Consider the following 20,181-nt stretch of genomic DNA (forward strand, 5'->3'; position numbering starts at 1 on the left):
TGAAGAAATCTATCATGTCTGATTTTATTGATGTTAGTATCCTACGAACATAAACAGAAAAACTACATATTACCTCCATTTCATAATATAAGAGATTTTGTACATGTATATAGACAGTCATTCTCAATAAGAAACAATACTGCCCTACGGGCTAAGAACAGAAGTAGATAGGTTACTAGCACTAGCACTCTAGCAGTAGCCGAAGATATTACAGCCAGTTTCTGTTGTACGTTTCAAAATCAACACTAGAACCATTTACCAGTTAAGTTCATCTACTGTGAATCCAGGAAGTTATCCATGTTGATCTTGGTTGTCAGGAGGCCAGCGCTGGTGAGGCCAATCTGCTTTTTGGGGCTGATGAATTGAAGTTCTTCCCTGTAGAATGTAAACAAGTCAAAAGGTTTAATTTGTAAAATGGAAGTGTCGTAATGTTGAACTGATTAAGGCTGTGTTTAGTTCCACGCCAAAATTAGAAGTTTGAAGAAATTAGAATGATGTGACGGAAAAGTTAAAAGTTTGTGTGTGTAGGAAAGTTTGATGTGACGGAAAAGTTGGAAGTTTGAAGAAAAAAGTTTGGAACTAAACAAGGCCTAAAAGGTAAAACAACATCATTTCAATGGAAACAGAGCACGACAAAAACAAAGTAAACAGAGCATTGATGTACTCAAGTTTCTAACTAGAAGCTGCCTAAAAAGTTCAGGTAACTTTCCAAGATATATAGGTGAAGAACTTGGAAACAGAAGTTAACAGCAATTGAACTATCGGAAGGAAATCTGATCTCAAAGCATTTCATTTATAGTAATATATATGCAAGGAATGGCAATGTAACAGCAATTTAACACATTATTTACTTTAGTATCAGCAAAGAAATCTTTTCAGGAGTAGGTTTTTTTTAGGGACCAAAGGCCATTAGGCCAGGAATTGAGGAGTTAGTTTCAAATACAAAGATGTTCAATTTCAGTAAACGAGGAAACATATGAACTGAATTACCTACATGAAGATGTTCACTTCGGAATAGCGCCACAGGAGAATACAACTGTTTGTCGACAACGACAGGGAATGAACTGGTGGTGGGCACAGGAGTTACTTTCAAATTGAAGTTGACTTGGCGTTGTGCTGGCATGCAGTGGTGACCCCGATCAACTTTCACTTGTGCTACAACATCCTGCAGTATCATGTGTGATGAAGTTAATTCATGAGAATAATTTTACAGTTCTTGGGGATGTACAAAGATTTTCAGCATTAATTTGTGGACTAAGACTAGTATTGGAGAGGTACCAGCTTCAACTAAACTAATGAATACAACAAAGGCCCTGTTTAGTTCCAAAGTTTTTTTTTCCAAACTTCCAACTTTCCATCACATCAAATCTTTCATACACACACAACTTTTCAGTCACATCGTTCCAATTTCAACCAAACTTTCAAACTTCAGTGTGAACTAAACACAGCCAAATTCAACTCTTGACAGATAAAACAGTAGCTAAGTTACCTGATGCAGTCTCTTCTTGGTAGGAGCTGAGCTGAAGTGACCATCATCAGCCTGCAGCTTCAGCACTTGCTGCTGCTGTCCCTGCACCTCCATGGCAGCACCCGAGCTTACCGGTGCCTCTGCTGCGGCGGCGCTCCGCGTCTGCGTCTGGTAGAAGACCTTGGAGAGGATGAGCTCCCCTTCCTTCTCGTCGTCCAGCTCGCCGAGGTGGTACTGGTGCATCACCCAGCTGGTCTTCTCCGCCTTGCGCTTCTTGCCGAAGCTGGTGTAGAGCACCAGGATCTTCTTGCAGCCCTTGGGCTGGCCGCGCACCGTGATCTCCCGCGTCTTGCCGGTCTTGTGCCACCGTGTCTCCGCCGCCGCGACATTTCTGCCCTTGCTGGCCTGTGGATGGTCGTCAGGCTGCTGATCAGCCAGGACCTTCCTCCGCTTCCTTGTGCCAGTGGGGTAGGCCTTGGCTGACCGGTGGAAGAAGTGCTTGCTCAGGCCATCCCTTGTCACACCTGTTTTTGGTGATCACAGATACAAGTTACTCCAGTACTCCAGTCACAAAAACATAATATACTATTGTTTTAGACATCGACAAAGCCTTCGATATGTAGTTTTGATCACTAGTTTCAATTGTAGCTAGAACATTCGGAAAACCCTGCGAATTATAGCTAGACCACCCGTTCTTTTCTCCAATAAGAGTTGGATGAAGATTAAGATTTTCGTGGCATGCTTTTCAAACTGCTAAATGGTGTATTTTGTACGAAAACTTTCTAAATGAAAGTTGCTCTAAAATATCATATTAATCTATTTTTTAAGTTTATAATAATTAAAACTCAATCAATCATACGTTAATACCACCTCGTTTTACGTAAAAAAAACTTAATCTTTATCTTTATCTACATCTTCATGAAAAAAGAACACTTTTCATGATGATATACTTTTCAATGTTAATATATATTATATACATATGTGTTCTCTTCATATATCCAATCCAATGCTGTGCAAAGTTTTTGAAGTTGGGCTTGAAACAAGTCTGAAACGACATGTTTACATGGCCGCATTAACTATAGTCATGATTTTGTAAATTTGGTGGTGTCAACGCCAGCTACTATATTTGCTCTGTTTGGAGTACGTCGAGATTCATGTATTAGAATGATGAGTGGCAGTTCATCTGATCAGGAAATTAAAGAGTGAAGCCTTACTAACAATTTGGAAATTTTTAGAAGGACCAAATTCCCACCATGATGAGAGATAGGTGATTAAAAACAAAAACTAAAAATATTCAGGGACAACAATCTTGCATATATAGGCAGTTGGTATCTCTATGCACAGCCAAGGCCTATATAGGCAGTTGGTATCTCTATGCACAACAATCTTGAAAGGGAAATTTATCAACATAAGTTGGCGTGCCTTGTTTAGTAAATGCATGCAATCTAAATAGTTAGGAAAAGGGTTTCAATTCGACAATGTATAAATGTTGTATCACTATGCTGGTTGGCTATATCCTAGGAGAGAATTCACACATGCAAATAACACTGGAGCTGGAAAATATAGTACTATCTTTTAATTAATCTGGTCGATAAGGTTACCTTTACATTCATATTTAGAGCCTAATGCTAACCGACTAAATCACAAACCGACATTCACAATACAGCTCATTAATAGTTAACATAATATCCAAAAGTTTCTCTTGCTAGCTAAGTTATGAAGTACACTGAATCGAACTAATCAACTTTCTTTTGACTTCTCCTACCATACCGACATACTCCATATAGCTGTGATCTAAACACATATATCTAGCAAGTAAATTTACATTTGGATTACTCCATGCCGACATAACATTTTTACAGCTATCCAACCAGGCTACCATGCAGCTTCCATTATAAAGTCAAATTCAAGTTGACTTTGCCATCTTAAGGAAACAAAATTAAACACGCAGCACACCAAAATGATATATGTGATCGAGATTTCACAAACCGGGCAGGTTCTCAGGATGTGTGTAGCAGATGCCATCTTCTCCTTGAATGGTGTGTATGAACTCATCGATGAGCGGGTGTGATGTTGAGCCGCCATCCTTCACCTTGGCCTCCAGGTGCTCAATCAGCTCCTGGTCCGTCGGATCGAACCTGACGCCGGCAGGCATCCCAACCATGTCGAACTGCAAAATGCATTTGATGCAGTAATTAACTAATTAACTAACATCAGATCGAAGAGAGGTCGATCGAATCCATTATTGCAGTAATCAAGAACAAACAATCACAAGTCTCATGTTGGTTAATTGATTGTAGCAATGCATGCGTGCACCTACCGGCTTGTTGCAGTCAGGGTCGTGGCCGCAGCTGGGGCACCGCCGCGACGACGCTCCGGTGATCGGCCGGTGATCGCCGTCGTCGTGCTTCATTCCAATGCTTCCAGAGGCGCCGTCGCTGCTCATTCTTGCTTGGATCGACCCTGCGCCCATTCATATACGTGGATCGTGTATTAGTTAGTAGTAAAAATGTGAAATGATAAATCAGGTTGATTATTGCTTGGATCCATTTAAATACACCAGAGAGGGCGGAATTCAATTAGTTCGTGCAACTCACGAGTTAAGGGAAACCGTCAGCAGGTCATCAGGTATAGTGGACTGGCCCACTTAAGGGTTGAAAATTTTGGAATGAAAATTTCAGAATCTTTCATCTTTTGTAAATGTTTAGCAATCTTTTTAGAAAAAAAATTGACCAAAGTTTGTTCAAATTTCAAATTATCTTCGTGCCCCAAAAGAGAGGGCCAAATCAAAGTTTAATTTTGAACCCTGGCCCACCTGCATCCCTATGGCTCAGGTGCATGCGCAGATGCGCTCCATCTCATGTATCTCTCTCTCTCTCTGACAATCACCTCTATGGTACTAAATCGAAATTAAAATTTATAATGTTATGGAGTGTAAAAATGGTTCGAATTCAGTTAACAAACTTAAACATATGCTAAAAATTCGTGACTAATGGACCTGTTCACTGCCTAAATTCCGAACTGGCCGCTAGCGTGCGTTACAGTACAAAAGATTTATTGCTTCGCAAGAAAGCAACATTTATTTATCGAAGAATTACGGACCCAGAAATGGCATATATACAAACGAAAAATAATTTATAAATGAAAATTTTCTATACGTGTTTTTAGCGATCTAAAAGTAAAGACTGGAAAACAAACTTCGATGAAAACACCCTAAAATTAATCCCAAATTTAAAGTCAAAAATTTAAATTTTAACTTATAAGCAAGTATAAGAAAAAAAATAAGGACCTTAAACTTTATAAACTACTACTACCTCCGTCAAAAAAAAACCCAAAAGGGTCACAAAACTGTCTAAATTCGTTATATTAGAAGGGATCGCATCCCCTCCTAACTTGGCTTTTTTGACAGAGAGTACAATCTACTCCCTCTATCTAAGAAATACCTAAATTAAGGAAGAGATACAACCTAACATAACGAATCTGGACACAAAACTAGATTGTGTCGTATCCTCAATTCTTTGTTTTTTTACGGAGGGAGCGTGCAACAATCAGGAAAAAAAATAAAAAAAGAACGAAAGGAAAAACCGCTTCTTATCAGCAAGATCTGGGAGGGATTAAAAGGCGCGCAAATGAAATTCAAAATGCGATTCAAACACACACACACATACAAGAGACATGGCATGGCACTATGGCAGCACGGACATTACACATCGATCAAGACGTGGATGAAGCAAATTAATTAATCACAGCAAGCAGCAGGAGAGAAGGGGAACTGAAACTAATCATCGATGGCCAACTAATAACCAAACCAATAAACCAACCTTGGTTGAGCTCGATCTGATGAGACTGAGAGGCTTAATTTGATCGAAGAGGGGAGAGATCTAAAGAGATGGAGAAGAAATTGGGGAGGGAGTTAAATTTGAGAGAGAGCACTTTTTGAAGGGTGTGGCACAAGAAGAGAATAGTGCTTTCTTCCGCTATATGGGCACGGGAGCTTCCTTGCAAACCAAGCTATCCCCGGACAGCTGGTGGGCCCCATCTGGCAGAGGTCCTACTTCCTAGCTGGCTTTGATTGGCTTCCCCTACAAGCTGCTGCACGGTAAGCGCCCACGTCACCTCCCACGAAAATCAAAATAAAGTATTAAAATACTAGACGCTCTCCTGTTAACGCGCTCCCCTGTTAACGCGTTCGCACCGTGTACATACATACCGTACATCCCTACATGCCCAAAGTGGTTTTCATTCAATGCGATTTGCATGGCTGCTTGTATGTACATTGGGAAAAGAAAAAATTAAGGCCTTATTGGGATGGGCCTCATAAGATCCTAGGATGGGCCAGAATTGATAGTTTGATATAGGAAAAAGTACACCAAAGGTCCCTCAACTTGTCATCAGGATAAAAAAACATCCTCGATCAGCAAAACCAGATATGCGGGATCCCTTAACTAAACAAAACCGGTCACAACAGGTCCCTCTGCGGTTTTGATCCCGGTTTTATCCTATGTGGCTGCTGAGTCAGCGTGGGACCCACGTGGGCCCCATATGTCAGCCTGTCCAGGTCAGCCTCCTCTTTCTTTCCCCTCGTCTCTCCCTTCCTCTTCTCTCTCTCTCTCTTCTTCTCTCTAGGGCAACGGGCAGGACGGCGGCGCCGGCCGACGGGTGGGGAGGAAGGCGGCGGCGGCGGTGGCCTCCTCTCCATGCTCGCCGACGAGGAGGAGCAAGACGGCGGCGGGCGACCGCGGTAGCGGAGCTGGAGCCACACGCGCAGCCGGCGGAGGCGCGGGGAGGCGGTGAGCTCGTCGGCTTGGCGGTGGCGGCGAGGCGAGGCAGCCCGCTAGACCTAGCGTCGCGGCGGTGCCGCTGCCGCCGACGGCAGTCCTCCTGGACAACGTCCTCGCTGCCTCGCAGACGGAGATCTGGATCAAGACCGGGATGCCGACGAGCACCCTCACCAAGCACCTGCAAGGCCTGCCGCTCCTGCTCGCCCACCGCCATCCTCGTCGTGTCGTTTTCCCAACCGCCGCGCCGCTTCGCCATCTTCGCCGTGCCGCTCCTCTCCTTCCACTTCATCTCCACCAGCGAGTAGATCTCCACGCCGGTGAGGTTGGAGGCACGCGACGTCATGGCGTTGGACGCGCCGTACGCTCGGGACACGTCAGAGTGCGCCGCGCCGCCGCCCGTGGTGGAGGTTGACGCGGAGCAGTGGATGACAGCGTGGACTCGACCGTCGCGCCCCGCCTCGGCGTCCGCGTGCAGCGCCTCCCTCCCGTTGAGCGAGACGACGTCGGAGTCGATGCGGAACATGGTGATGCTTGCGTCGACGTCCGGCGGGAACTGCTCGAAGATGATGGTCGTCACTTGCCCGCTCCACCGACCCACCTGCTCCTGCGTGGCCGCCACCGCCGCATCGCCGGTCGCCGGCCACCGCCGCCGATCTTCCTCCTCTCCCGTCTCGCCCCGTCGACTTCCTCCCCAACACGTCGGTCAGCTTGCCCAGGAGAAAACCGAGAGAAGAGGAAGGGATAGATGATGTGGCACTCTGGCATGTGGGGCCCACGTGGGTCCCACGCTGACTCGGCCACCACGTCGGACAAAATCAGGGTCAAAACCACCGAGGGACCTAAAGTGAATGGTTTTGATAGTTAAGGGATGTCCGGTATCTGGTTTTGCGATTGGGAGACGATTTTGTATCTCGATGACAAGTTAAGGGACCTTGGGTGTACTTTTTCCTTTGATATATCCATCCATCCATCCATCCAAAACGAAGCTAAGTTAAGAGCATCACCAATAGCAAGCTAAATTTTAGTTTTTAGGAAACCTAAATAGAATTTTAGGTGTAAAAAATAATTAGTATCTCCATCTCTTGGTGATGGCCAAAAATTGAAATTAAAAAAGTAAAAAAATGAGCCCCCTGCAAACTAGAAATCACCTTTTTCTCCGCATTAGTGAAGAACGAAGAATCGCTAGCGATTCTGTTGGACTCGGTTTTTGAAAAAAAAAAAAATCCCCAACCTCAATGATTGGGAATCATATACAGATAGTAGATACTGTTCATGATGTTATAAGGTCGAGTTTAGTCCCAAACTTTTTCTTCAAACTTCCAACTTTTCCATCACATAAAACTTTCCTACAGACACGAACTTCCAACTTTTCCGTCACATCGTTCCAATTTCAACCAAACTTTCAATTTTAGCGTGAACTAAACACACCCTAAGAGGTACAGCATGGGAGTGAAATTAGCAGCAGGAATCGCTTTTACATCAAATGAATGGATCACATAAAAGGGAGTAGGGCTTAACTGACCAAATAGACGGTGTGGTTTGTTTAATCATGGTTCATCTATTGAGAGATACAACATGAAATACATAAGTGTTACGAGGTTGCCGATGATCCAAATCTTTCACCAGGTTAACCCCACACAGCAGTACAAGAGTACAAGAAACTTCCCATGTGCCGCCACAAAGGCTTTCGTATCATCAACCGAAGTACATGTCTCTGGACTCTGGCTTCCTTTCCAAGTATTCTATTTCCTTGGATAGGAAGGAAAAGAACAAGAATTACCTGGTACATGGGAGAAAATGCATAGTAAGTATTAACTGAATAAATAGCATATGTTAGTAATTAGAAATTGCCACGCTTTTTCTTTCCTTCTGTTTTTGCAACAAGGCCCAAATGAGGGGGGAAAATAGGTAAATGGGTTTCGTGTCAAACAGCCTTCTGGACTCACAAAAACTATTGCAGGCATTCCTTCCTGTACTTGCAAACCTATTCCAAACCTATTCCAGGGTAAGCCTTTCAATTTATTTCCCAGTAAAAATATCACAAGTGCCATCACAATGTTTGCCAAAAACCAGTGGCATCATGTTCATGTCAAATAAACCCATGTAAAACAGCAATTGAATTCACCACAAGAAAATTAAATGTCATTTCGTTTGTCCCAAAATTATTAGTCCTAAACAGTTAATACTAACTACATTAACTATCATAAGAAAATGAAAACAGCAAAACATATTAGGAAACATCAATTGTACCTCATGAATCTACAGCAATTGGAGTCGGAACGGAAGCTTCATCTTTGGATACTTCAGCCATTGCATGGGCACGGATGTTAGTTAACACTGGCATCTCCTTCTCCCTCCAGATTGCATGAACTTCGTCCGTTCGGAATCTTTGAGTAAAAGTGGACTCCTCTAGGGGAGTGGTCATGCCATGTGCGTATGCCAGTAAACCAGTGTATGCAATCATTGCCCCGTTGTCAATACAGTATCGATCATCGGTTGCGAACAGCCTACCCCCTCTTTCTGAACACATTATCCTCATCATCTCTTGCAAACGTTCATTGCACCCAACACCACCAACAATAAGAACATCCTTCGAATCACAATGTGCCATGGCACGCTCAGTGATTTCAACAAGCATAGCAAAGAGAGTTTCCTGGACAATTGGCCATTATGAATCTTAATTAGAATAGCATATTCATCTGTATACTTAACTAGAACATATTCCAGGACAAGAATATTAACTAGAATTACAACAACGTTACTATTTATGTTAGTTGCGACACACATGTACCTGCAATGAGTAGCATAGATCTGCAGGCGTGCACTCATTATTTTTAAGCTTCTCAATTGCTGTAGCTTCAATGAAGCTCAGTATGCCACTAAATGACACGTCCATACCCTTTACAACATAAGGGAGATCAATGAACTTCTCTCCCTTCTTCGCAAGCTGAACAAGGAAAGACATATAATACATTGGATAAGCATGAATCAGGGAAAAGGATTGGGTACGTGGTAGAAAATCGCAATGGTAAAGATAATTTTTTTCTTAAAAAAATGTAAAAGGAGCTAGTAGAACAGGTTTGACACAAATGGGAAGCTTCATTTTCTAAATATGTTAAACTGCTAAAACAAGAAAGGTGACTTATAAGTTAATACAGAGTACAGTACAGTTTATCAATGTACTTCTGCACATCACACAAGCAATAGAAGAGGCAATGAATGAAATATAGACCGACACAACTTGATCAAGATTTTTCTTTGAGGCTGATGGCCATAACGTTACCGAGTATACTGAATAAGGCTTAACGTTACCAAGCATTCTAACACTTTAAAGTTATTTAGAAATAGAATGGAGCTACTGCATGCATGTTATTTGTGCTTACTTTGCTAAATAAAATGGCATGAGTGGATATTTGTAAAATGCAAATTTGTGACAAGAATTCTTTACAAAAATAGAACTGATTTTCATACAAAATTCAACTATTGAAGGCACAGGCAGAACACAGACAATTTCATCACGATTATCCTTTACAACTCATGTGGAGAAAAATAATAAATACATAATTCTGCCTCTAAGTCTCAATAATGGTCAAGAGTATCTGAGATGTCTGCACACAGACAGCTGCAACATGCCTTTAGAGAAGGTTGGCCTGAATTGTCAAAGATTATACAGGCCAGGAAAGGGAGTAGCAGCAGCAGTATACATGCCAGGAAAGGGAGTAGCAGCAGCAGTGAACAAGAAGGAATAGTCCATAAAGCTCCCAACTGTTTGGGCAAGCTTCAGGTTGAAGTAACCTATAGCCCCAAGTTGAAGTTGAAGCTTGGGCCAAACAAATAAGGAGCTACATGGGCTTTTCATACCATCTTAATAGTGAACACTCCAAATAAGCTAAAGCAGGCTTCATTATTACCAAACATACCATGATTATGTCAGCCTAATATCTAGTAATGATTAAATTTTATACATACTAATTTTTTCTTTTAAAAAAATGATGTTCCATGGAACATAACTTTTATTCTAATGGTCTGCATAAATTTAGGGGACATCATGTAAATCTAGGACAGGCAAATGGATGTAGACGTGAGTGTTGATAGAATACCAGGACAACCAATATAATGAGAAAAGAACAAAGCTTAAATGTAAGATCTCTCCAATCAATGTTATATCAAGAAACCACTTATTCCCTCTAGTTCTATACTTCTTGACGTTTTGGACAAGGTCGAGGTCAAACTTTTTTAACTTTGACTATCAATACTTTTAAAATCTTTAGTTTAAAGACACTAGAACAACATATCTTGTCTTACAAAGTACTATAATAAAAACAAAAATATATTTATTGTATATAATATAATAGAAAAACATAGTCGAAGATATATTTTGGATGCCGTGTCAATGTCCAAAACGTCAAGAATTATGGAACCGGAGGGGGTAGTCATTAGAAAGATGGATAATATTGAATCAATCCAAACACCAAATATTATCCACACTAATATCAATTATCCTTCTGAACACTATTAAAGGAAGCTATACACCAGTTAGCAGAACACATTGAGCTCAGCTAGAACAGGTACCAGAGAATTATCGATTTGTGGTGCTTGTAGTAGGGGCAAGATAGATTGGGCTGTGTTCAATACTACACTTTCTCATCTTCTACTTCTTCGTTTTCCACGTGCACGATTCCCGAACTGCTAAACTGTGCTTTTTTGCGAAAAAAAATCTATTGTAAAGTTGTTTTAAAAAAAACCATGTTAATCGTTTTCGTGCGGGGAAGAGAAGTTCCCAACTACTCCTAAACACAGCCTAGCTGTGTTCGATTGGGGGGACTTGGGAACCCTTCCCCCGGCACGCAAAACAAAGTGACAGATTAGCGCATGATTAATTAAGTATTAGCTAAAAACTTGAAAATGGATCAACATGGATTTTGTAAAAAGCACACCATTTAGCAGTTTGGGAAGTGTGCGCGTGGAAAACGAGGGAGCAGAAGTTGGGAAAATGTAGTATAGAACGCAGGCTAAGTGTACAATGTTTCTGGTTGAAAATATTGTACAGGCCATAAGAACATGTGAACTATGCAGGCTTCATACAGTCCATTTCTTTTATGTAGTATCATGACGTATGGCTACATTCTCCTATTGTGCACAAGTTATTGACACGTATTTAATAACTTGTGCTCCTTCTCACTCACATAAATTAGCTCATACAGGCAACGGCAACCAAACAACATCTATGCACATTTGTGACAACTTCATATAGTTGACCAGACAAAGTGCATCTAAAAAGGCAGCTTAGCTTGCACCATCTCAGGATGAAGCCATATATGATCCCATACCAGTTTTAGAGCTTCAAGTGCTAAACAATCATGAATATAGTAATCCTAACTGTAAATTGAAAACATGCCTATTTTTGCTTTTAGTCAAAAAGGATTACATTTCGGTTGGTTTTTTAGTTACCTTGAAAGTACTAAGACAATGTCTGATGGCCCGCATGAGCTACTTTGTGTAAAGGAGAAGAAGCACAAGTGATTGCATAGACTGTAAAACAACGGGAAATGCTGCAACATGATCACTCTGGACACATGTTACAAGGTTGGATGTGCCAAAAAAAAAAGGCTGTACAATCCATTCAACCAAACATACCCCATCATTCCATCCTATACACTGGGCTCATATGGGTGCAACCTATTAGCAACTTAGAGTTGAAAAGTTTAACCATTCCAATGAATAGGTCAACTTCTCAATGGTAGCCTGGACCTAGGATCGATGAACACCTCACAGAGAGCAGAAATCCTCCATAACAATTCCTACTATCTAATCATCCTGTTCCTACTTTATCCACACTAGTCACCACAATTTAGGCCATTTCAATCACCAATTCAACAGCACTTCAATGGCATATCCATGAAAGTGGTGCATTGATTTAATCAAAATGGCAGAAATTAAATCAAAGTAAAGTTGCACATACTGACAGGCAGCTACAGCCATAGCAACATCAGACGGGAGGTAGGAAATATCAAGTCGGCATTTGATCGAACACATTACCTGCTCGATGTTATACCCAGGGCTAGGATCATTGGACAGCTCAAGCACCCTGGCAAAGCGATCGAGGCAGTTCCCCACCGCGATGTCGATGGTCTCGCCGAAGATCCTGTACCTCCCTTCGCTGTACGCGATGACCTGCGTGTTCCCCCCGGAGACGTAGAGCACGACGGGGTCGACGGCGCCGGTGACCGCGCGGCCCATCTCGACGTGCGCGACGCAGTGGTTCACGCCGACGAGCGGCTTCCCCCAGAGCAGCGAGAGCGCGCGCGCCGCGGCGGCGGCGACCTGGAGCGGCGCGCCCATCCCGGGCCCCTTGGTGTAGCACACGCAGGCGAGGTCGGCGGGGGTCACCCCGGCCTCGCCCAGCGCCGCGCGGAGGAGCGGGAGGAGGTGGGCGAGGTGGTGGTGCGCCGTCTCCCGCGGCAGGAAGCCGTGCCCCGGCGGGGTGACGTAGGTGTGACGCGGGTTGGAGAGGATCTCCCCCGTGAGGGAGACGACGCCGATGCCGATCTTGTTCGCCGACGACTCCAGCCCCAGCGCCAGCGGACCCGGCGGCCGGCGCCTCGCCGCCGGCGATGACGTCATAGCTGCGGGGGCGGCGGCGACGGTAGGGTTTTGCAGCGAAGTGAGGGGACACGAGAGATGAGACGAAACAAGTGTAAGCTGCGGACTAAAAGCGGGCCGAAACAAAGAACGAATTGGGCCCTTAAGCCCAAAATATTCTCGGCCCAAAAAGAAGCCCAGAATATTGTCGGCCCAATAGCCCATTGGTGAGCCGTCTCCTCGGCTTCTTCTCCACTTCTCTCTCTTCTCGAGGCGGGAAATTCTAGCGCGCATTGGGGAGGGGAAAGGGCGCCGCTCCCGCGCTATTGAAAGTCCCAATGCCAAGAACCCTAACTGCTCACTGCTGCGCTGCCGTCCACCGACGCATTCATCGCCGGCGATCACTAGCAGAGGCACAAGAGGAGGAGGTCAGTTCAGTTGTAAAAATGGCTTTCTTTTCTTTCTCTCTTTCTTTCTTTCTTTCTTTTTAATCAATGGTCCCAATCGGGTGTCTCTGTTAACTTGCCATGGAAGATGATGGATTTGGTCGTTTGTGATTGTGGTTGTGCAGATCCCCTGGAGTTGCTTCCAAATCCGCTGGGTGGGTTTCAGATGATCCAAGCCATTTCTTGATTTCGAAGGATCAGATTAAGCAGGTTAGTTCTTCCCCATCTGCAGAATGAGTGCGCAAATCATACCGAATTAATTACTCTCTCGCAGGCACATCAATACATTCAGACCTATACTGCTTGGTGACATTTTTATTGTATCATTGGGGTATTATAATAAATAGTCCTTTATTGAAGAATAAACATCTTGTGTGAAAACATATCTCATTTGGAAGCAGATTAATACGAATAGTTATATATTTATTTTCTAGAAAATGTGAGTCTAATGTTTCCCGTAATTGATTGGATATGTCATTAGCAGATCAACGTCATAATGGTCCTGAAGCTAGGGGATCTGATGTTTATTGTATTGTAGAATGCTGTTTATAGTGCTGTGTTTATGGAAACTCTGATACTTTATGTTAATACTTTTATAGTTTCATCTGTTCCATAGATTAAAAAAAGATATTCATATGTTCTGAAGTGAGTTACTTTCTAGTACAACTATTAGTCCTTTTTGTTTATATATGATTTTTTTTCTTCATTTTGCTAAATTATACAAGTACGGTTTTTAGATGAATTGGTTGTTAACGTCAGTGGTCCCTGAATTTTAATTAAGTTACCACCCCATCAACTCGTTAAGTAATTTGCTTCTTGCATTCCTTTGTTTCCCTATGATATTTGTATTGTTCATTTTATGTTAATCTGACTAAAAGTATCAAAATTATTTTGCTAGGAATGGAAAGGTACTTTAAACCTATAAAAAAAACTTCTGGGACCAAAGGGGATGTAGCAGAAGATGAGAATCCTAAAGCAGAGGTAGCAAAGAAACCTCGTGTAGGTATTGTTCTTAATCTGGATGATGTTGTTGCTGATCCAGGCCTCCGTAGGCCTATTGAGGAATATGATGTGGGAATCATAGATCAGGTGAGAACAAAATATCTGCTTATGGGTCCATGTCAACCAGCCGGTCACAAATTTCCTAGGAAGCAGCAGGGAGATGGTTCAAGGAGTTTTATCGAAGCGTGGTTCAAGAGGTTTGATTGGTTGGAATACAGTGTGGAGAAAGATGCAGCCTATTGTTTTTACTGTTATCTCTTTAAGAAGCCTGGGGTTGGTAAATCTGGGAGTGATGTCTTCTCGACATCTGGTTTCCAAAACTGGAAGAAAGCATCAGAATCCTTTGCCGGGCATGTTGGTGGAGTTAACAGTATTCACAATAATGCAAGGCGGCGTTGTGAGGATTTCAAAACATCAAGACGAATCGCAACTCCTGAGAGACCTTGCATGAATGCTATTTTGGATGTTGCAAGACTTCATCTGAAGTTGGGTATTGCCTTTTGTGGACCTGAAGCCATTCTTGGAAATAAAGGAAATTTTCTGGAGATGCTTGACTGGTTAAGAAGTTTTTCTGAGTCTGTTGACCATGCATTTAAGGAACATGCTGTTGTTTTCAATGAAATGACTTCTCCAGAGATGCAAGCTATTTTCGTAAAATCATGTGCAGAAATGACCACACAGGTCATTGTTGATGAGATTGGAGATGGTTATTTCTCGGTACTTATCGATACGCCTCACGATACACTGATGCTGGATAGAATGTCTGTTATTGTGAGGTTTGTTAACCGCCAAGGGCAGGTTATTGAAAGATTACTTGGAGTGGAGTATACTACTGGTGATACAGGACCTTTGATGAAGTTAGCTTTGGATGGTTTGTTTGCTCGTCTTGGTCTATCTATTTCTAAACTAAGAGGGCAAGGATACAATGTAGCCTCAAATATGCGAGAAGAATTTGATGAGCTGAAGTCAATAATTCTGAAGGAAAATCCACACGCTTATTATATCCACTGTTTTGCCAACCGGTTCCAGTTGGCGGTTGTATCCATTGCACGGAGCAATAAAGTTGTTGGTGATTTCCTCTATTATGTCGATAAGATTGTTAGGGCAGTGGGTGATTCTTGCAGAACCAAGGATGCAATGCTTCAAGAGCTATATGGAAAGATTAGGGAAAAAATAGTCAGAGGTGATGCTCTACCTAAAATTGGAATGCACCCAGAGAATGACCTTTCAGGTCCTGCTCATACACGTTGGGGCTCGTACAGTACAACTTTACTCAATCTACTTACAATGTGGGATGTAGTGTTGGATACACTAGTGACTATGTGCGACAAGGGTATTTATCCTGAACCAGGAAGTATACCATCAGATATGATAGAACAAATGGAGAGCTTTGAATTTGTGTTTGTCTTGCATCTAATGATACGTGTATTGATCTGGACTGATGATTTGTCATGTCTGCTGGAACGTAAAGGTAAATACATTGTGAACCCATTGGAGTTGATCACTTCTGTGAAAAATATTTTGCAAGACTTAAAGGAGAATCAGTGGGTTGACCTTTTAGAAGAAGTCAAGAGATTTTGTATTCTGAAGTCTATTCCGGTGCCAAGTATGGATGATAGCATACCAGTTAGGGGACGCTCGAGGCATAGGGGGCTAGTTGTTACTTGTCATCAGCAGTATTACGTTGAGACTTTCATTGCTTTGATTGATTTGGTAACTTCTGATATGAACAATAGGTTCAGTAAGACTTTTATGGATCTATTGAGATGTTTTGCTTGCTTTGATCCAGATGGCTCTTTCTCCCAATTTGATGTGGACATGCTTCTCAGTCTTGCTGATATTTACTCTGCTGATTTCTCAATGACTGATCGTGAAATTCTCAGAGAACAACTTCACATGTTCATTATCCATGTCAGAAATACTGCTGATTTTTCAAGCTGCAATGATCTTGCAACTCTGGCCCTGAAGATGGTCCAAACTGAAACGCATGTAGCATTTCCACTGGTTTATCGACTCATTGAATTGTTATTGGTTTTGCCAGTAGCAACACCAACAACTAAAAGAGCCTTCTCAGCAAGGAACATCTTTGAGGAAGACTTTGGTGATAACAGAAGTGGTGACTGGTTGAGTAACACGATGTTATGTTGTGTTGAGACAGATTTTGGCAGGGATTAAAAATGAAAATATTTTACAGCATTTTGAAAGAACGAGGAGCAAAAGAAATTAAGCCATCTTAGTGGTATGCTTTACGATGTGAATCAAACTGTTGTGTGTTCTTATTATCCAATAGTGCTAAATCTATATGGTTTATTGCCATGTAGGTTGCTTTTGGGCATTTGGCTTTTCTTCAAGATGGTGAAGGTGGGTCATGATGACGTGCGTATATACACTGTTTTTTCCATTAAGAGTTTCGCATGCAATCCACAGTAATGAACCGTTCACACTAATTGCATGTCAAATTACCATCTTCTCGGTAAGCTGAACTGTGATGCAGTGGCAACGATTATCAAGTGACTTGGTCTGGGAGGAGATTTCTTATAAAAATTAATTGCACAGCTGCTTGAACTGCAATATCATACAACTGTAATCATTCCTTAACTGCAATTGTTCTTTTTATTAAAAAAAAGTTTTCATTTAACTGCAATGAGGTAGCCCTCAACTGCCTTCCTCCCTAAAGCTAGGGTCCAGTCGGCTGAAATCTTGTTTCTTCAGTCCTTTCCAAAGCTTAGATCGGTCAGCACTATGAATATTCATCATATGCACTTGTGAACCTTTGGGATTATCTAAGTACACATAAAGAGGCGGCTTTGGATCCTTGGAAGTTAGAGCATTGCTTTGTTATATGGTCTACTCCCATCTTGTAGAACTTATGATTCATTGATCAATGATGTCTAGTTCCTCAATCCTCCAGTTTTTAACCAAATGCGAAGTTGACTGTTACCAGTTCTATCGATTTGCTGATGTACCCCTTGTCACATGACTTGGCATGTTTGTTACCTAATACCTATCCTCACCTGATTTGCCTCCTAAACCATTTGGTTTAAGGCAGCCCGAAAGATCAAACCAAACTCACCATTAGGATATTAAAACACAAGCTATGAAATGTTCCTCAAAACAAAATATTGTTCCCCAACTTCTGCATCTATCTGGTGTCTGGATAGTCTTAATGCTATCTCAAGCAGTATCATGTCCATGGCTAAATTGGCAGTATCGCGATGATCGATGAGTCAATAGCATGGAAAGAGCTGAAGCGCAAGTCTGGTTCGAATTTTGGTCACACAAATCATGTCTTGAGTAGTTCCCTATGTTTTTGTCCATCCCTTTTCTTTTTCCTTTTTTCCTTCCTCTTTGCTTCCTTCTGTGTTTCATTTGTTGTTGAAAATCTATTCTCTCTTGGTGCAAAGATACTCAGCTCTGTTGTGTATCCTCTAAAGATATGGGGCATTGGGACCTTGCGTTGATGCTTCATTTTCCTTTTTATTTTGTCATGTTTGTAAATGTAGATAGCTTCAGTTCCTTGATTTGAACATAATATCTCCATAATTGACCCAATCGAAAAAACTTTGATTCCTGTACTATAATCATGCTACTGAAGGGCTGTTTTGTTTTAATTTATTCTTTGCAGTGACAATGTCGAGGCTCGAGTTCTGAATGCTGCTACTGAGATCCTCTATAAGAAGCAATGCATGCTGATGATTGGGTGACTTTTGATGCTGTTTAAATTGTGGACAGTCAAATGTATCGTCTTGATCATATATTCGTATTATGTGTCTCAAGAAGTTTATTAGTATTAGTATTACCCTGGTAATGGTAATGTAGAAACTAGGAAAAGTAAAATCACTTGACTTCTGAATGTTGCCAAAAAAATCCTCTTTGGATAAATATTGTGCCTGATGCTTACCTTCAGGGCAGAGCTTCATGTCAGCAAACCTGTCGTGTAAGTTTGAGGTTTGATTTCTCCTGATTGTGTTCCATCCATGCATCTGGATTGTGCCTCTTGAGTTTTCGAGCTTCTCCGGTGCTTACAGTTATTTTATATATTCATTTATTCTGCAGAAAATTTCATATTTGGAAAATTCTGCTACGTAGTTTCCGACTATGATGGACTGATGATGTAATAGATTTTTTTTTTTCAACAGAGCAGGAATAACCTTTATAGTATCTCAGAAAAAAAAAATAGCTGATCATCAAGAGCATGCATTCATATTTTAGCATTTCTTCTGAAGGTCCAGTTCTTGCATGACTTTATATGTTAATCTGTTATGTTCAGTGCTTACATTAGTGATAGAAAGCATCACTTTTTTTTATGATTATGTCAACAAATAAAACTATTGCAACACTAGAAAGTACTGTAAGTATCAAGGTTCTTTTCGGCTTGTTTTCGGCTATATGGTAATCTTGAACATTTGCTATGGTATTTTTTTCAAATGATCACTTTTGTCAGTCGAAAACCTGTTGTGATTCTCTAGAAAACACCACCTCTTCCCGTTGATCCTCTGAAGTAGATAGGGTAGAAAGCTGAAAAGAAATGAACAAATGTTCTGTTTCTGAAACTAAAACGAATGTTCCGTTCTGTTGCACAAGACTAGAAATTTGCACGGTTTGACCACGGTCCTTGATCCGCTTTCCCATCATTATTGACCTGAACCTTGATCATTGACAGTATCTGGTTTTTCACCCCTGGAATGTAGAAGTAGAAGAGAAGACACTGAATATGATTAGCATGGCAAAGTGACAAATTAGCTCCTCTTCTGTGGTTTTTGTATCTTAGCTACTCTTCCAATTGGGAATGTATGTCCAGGTGGGATCAAGCAGAGGCTGACCATTGCATCGTGTAAAAAGAATTACTTGCTGCTGTCTTGTAGCTGATCAAGCAGTATTCAAACTTTATACTTAATATGAATTTCTTTACCGCAAAACATACGATTTTTTTAAAATAATCATATACTTAAATTTTAAAAAAGAAACTAATTTCTTGAATAAACCCAAGTATTCTGAGTGCCAATATTCATGAGAACAATGATTTGCCTAAGAACGGTTTTAAGCCGGTGTAGCAACATAGTCTTTCGTAGTTAAAAGGTTCAGATCAAAATAACAAGTTACGGCAGAAATCATTTTTAAAAGTATATTGAAAAAGTTATGGAGAATTTAAAATATATCACCGCAACACATCTAGAATATCCAAATTCCAAAGAGTTCTTCACACGCATACCAAACTCTTCTGGATTCCCTAACCTGGTGAAGCCGGCCCATTGTTATGGACCATGGAACATCTAGACTGTGACAGCAGAAACATGCCATCTTCCTTCAGAAAAAAAAAAAGCAGAGACAACAAGCCATGCAAATTCTCCTTCCTCCTACATGTCATGTGTCCAGAGCTTTGACCCTATGAATCTGTGATTGTGACAGAAGAAACATCAAGGAGGAAGAGGATTTTTTTTATACATAAAATAAAAGGGGAGGAAAAGGAAGCAACATGGGAAGCAACATGAGGCTGCTGCCCATTTTGTGTCAAGATGACAACTGCAATTGCAAAAGCTGGTCTTTGCATCTGCAATAATAAAACTGAATGGTTGGACGGTTGGTTGGTAGTGAGAGGCGCCGGCGTTTTTCTGCAGCTGCTTTGTTTAGAGAAAGAGACCCATGGTTTTAGATCTCTTCTGTTACTTCTATTAAAATGTGGTGTTCATGATTTTGTTTGCTTTTCTTTCTTTCGTTCAGAAAAAAGATTTTGTTTGCTTCCTTCCGGGTCAAAGTATCACAAGGAAATTTGATACATGAGCACGCTTATCGCCAGACATGTGGGGGAATCAAAAGTTGGTTGTTTTGCTCTGATGACCAATTCTCCAGTACTTCTAAATTCAAACAAAAGAGAGAAATGATTTTGTGGCAATAAAAATAT

General features: G+C 41.5%; 3 protein-coding genes across 4 annotated transcripts; 1 reads left to right on the top strand and 2 right to left on the bottom strand.

Annotated features, from left to right (window-relative positions):
• LOC127772841 (NAC domain-containing protein 75-like) lies at nt 1-5,410 on the bottom strand. Of its 2 annotated transcripts, none has more exons than XM_052298824.1 (6): nt 5,290-5,410; nt 3,789-3,931; nt 3,458-3,638; nt 1,490-1,992; nt 995-1,165; nt 1-375 (listed from the first exon to the last, which is right to left on the bottom strand). In XM_052298824.1, the coding sequence occupies exons 2-6, from the start codon at nt 3,912-3,914 to the stop codon at nt 292-294; spliced, it is 1,065 nt and encodes a 354-aa protein (XP_052154784.1). In that variant the 5' UTR covers nt 3,915-3,931; nt 5,290-5,410; the 3' UTR covers nt 1-291. The 2 variants fall into 2 exon arrangements, with proteins under 2 accessions (XP_052154784.1, XP_052154785.1); XM_052298825.1 differs by having other exon boundaries at nt 991-1,165.
• A 2,294-nt stretch (nt 5,411-7,704) lies between these two features.
• On the bottom strand, nt 7,705-12,924 carry LOC127774830 (uncharacterized). Its single transcript, XM_052301120.1, has 4 exons — nt 12,289-12,924; nt 9,041-9,196; nt 8,500-8,902; nt 7,705-8,029 (listed from the first exon to the last, which is right to left on the bottom strand). The coding sequence occupies exons 1-3, from the start codon at nt 12,871-12,873 to the stop codon at nt 8,501-8,503; spliced, it is 1,143 nt and encodes a 380-aa protein (XP_052157080.1). The 5' UTR covers nt 12,874-12,924; the 3' UTR covers nt 7,705-8,029; nt 8,500.
• A 202-nt stretch (nt 12,925-13,126) lies between these two features.
• On the top strand, nt 13,127-18,498 carry LOC127773012 (uncharacterized). The gene is made up of 5 exons (XM_052299024.1): nt 13,127-13,259; nt 13,403-13,487; nt 14,176-16,518; nt 16,601-16,640; nt 17,905-18,498. The coding sequence occupies exon 3, from the start codon at nt 14,178-14,180 to the stop codon at nt 16,452-16,454; it is 2,277 nt and encodes a 758-aa protein (XP_052154984.1). The 5' UTR covers nt 13,127-13,259; nt 13,403-13,487; nt 14,176-14,177; the 3' UTR covers nt 16,455-16,518; nt 16,601-16,640; nt 17,905-18,498.
• Nucleotides 18,499-20,181: the final 1,683 nt, after the last annotated feature.

The sequence above is a fragment of the Oryza glaberrima genome, chromosome 5, assembly GCF_000147395.1.
Source record: "Oryza glaberrima chromosome 5, OglaRS2, whole genome shotgun sequence".
Classification (NCBI taxonomy): Eukaryota; Viridiplantae; Streptophyta; class Magnoliopsida; order Poales; family Poaceae; genus Oryza; species Oryza glaberrima.

Coding starts and splice junctions, on each gene's coding strand:
- LOC127772841 (XM_052298824.1), bottom strand. CDS start 3,914: ATGAGCAGCGACGGCGCCTCTGGAAGCATTGGAATGAAGCACGACGAC. Junction 1,993..3,457: donor ACATCCTGAGAACCTGCCCG/GTTTGTGAAATC, acceptor CACCAAAAACAG/GTGTGACAAGGGATGGCCTG. Junction 376..994: donor TCCGAAGTGAACATCTTCAT/GTAGGTAATTCA, acceptor TACATTCTACAG/GGAAGAACTTCAATTCATCA.
- LOC127774830 (XM_052301120.1), bottom strand. CDS start 12,873: ATGACGTCATCGCCGGCGGCGAGGCGCCGGCCGCCGGGTCCGCTGGCG. Junction 9,197..12,288: donor CTGGGTATAACATCGAGCAG/GTAATGTGTTCG, acceptor TTCCTTGTTCAG/CTTGCGAAGAAGGGAGAGAA. Junction 8,903..9,040: donor ATCTATGCTACTCATTGCAG/GTACATGTGTGT, acceptor CCAATTGTCCAG/GAAACTCTCTTTGCTATGCT.
- LOC127773012 (XM_052299024.1), top strand. CDS start 14,178: ATGGAAAGGTACTTTAAACCTATAAAAAAAACTTCTGGGACCAAAGGG.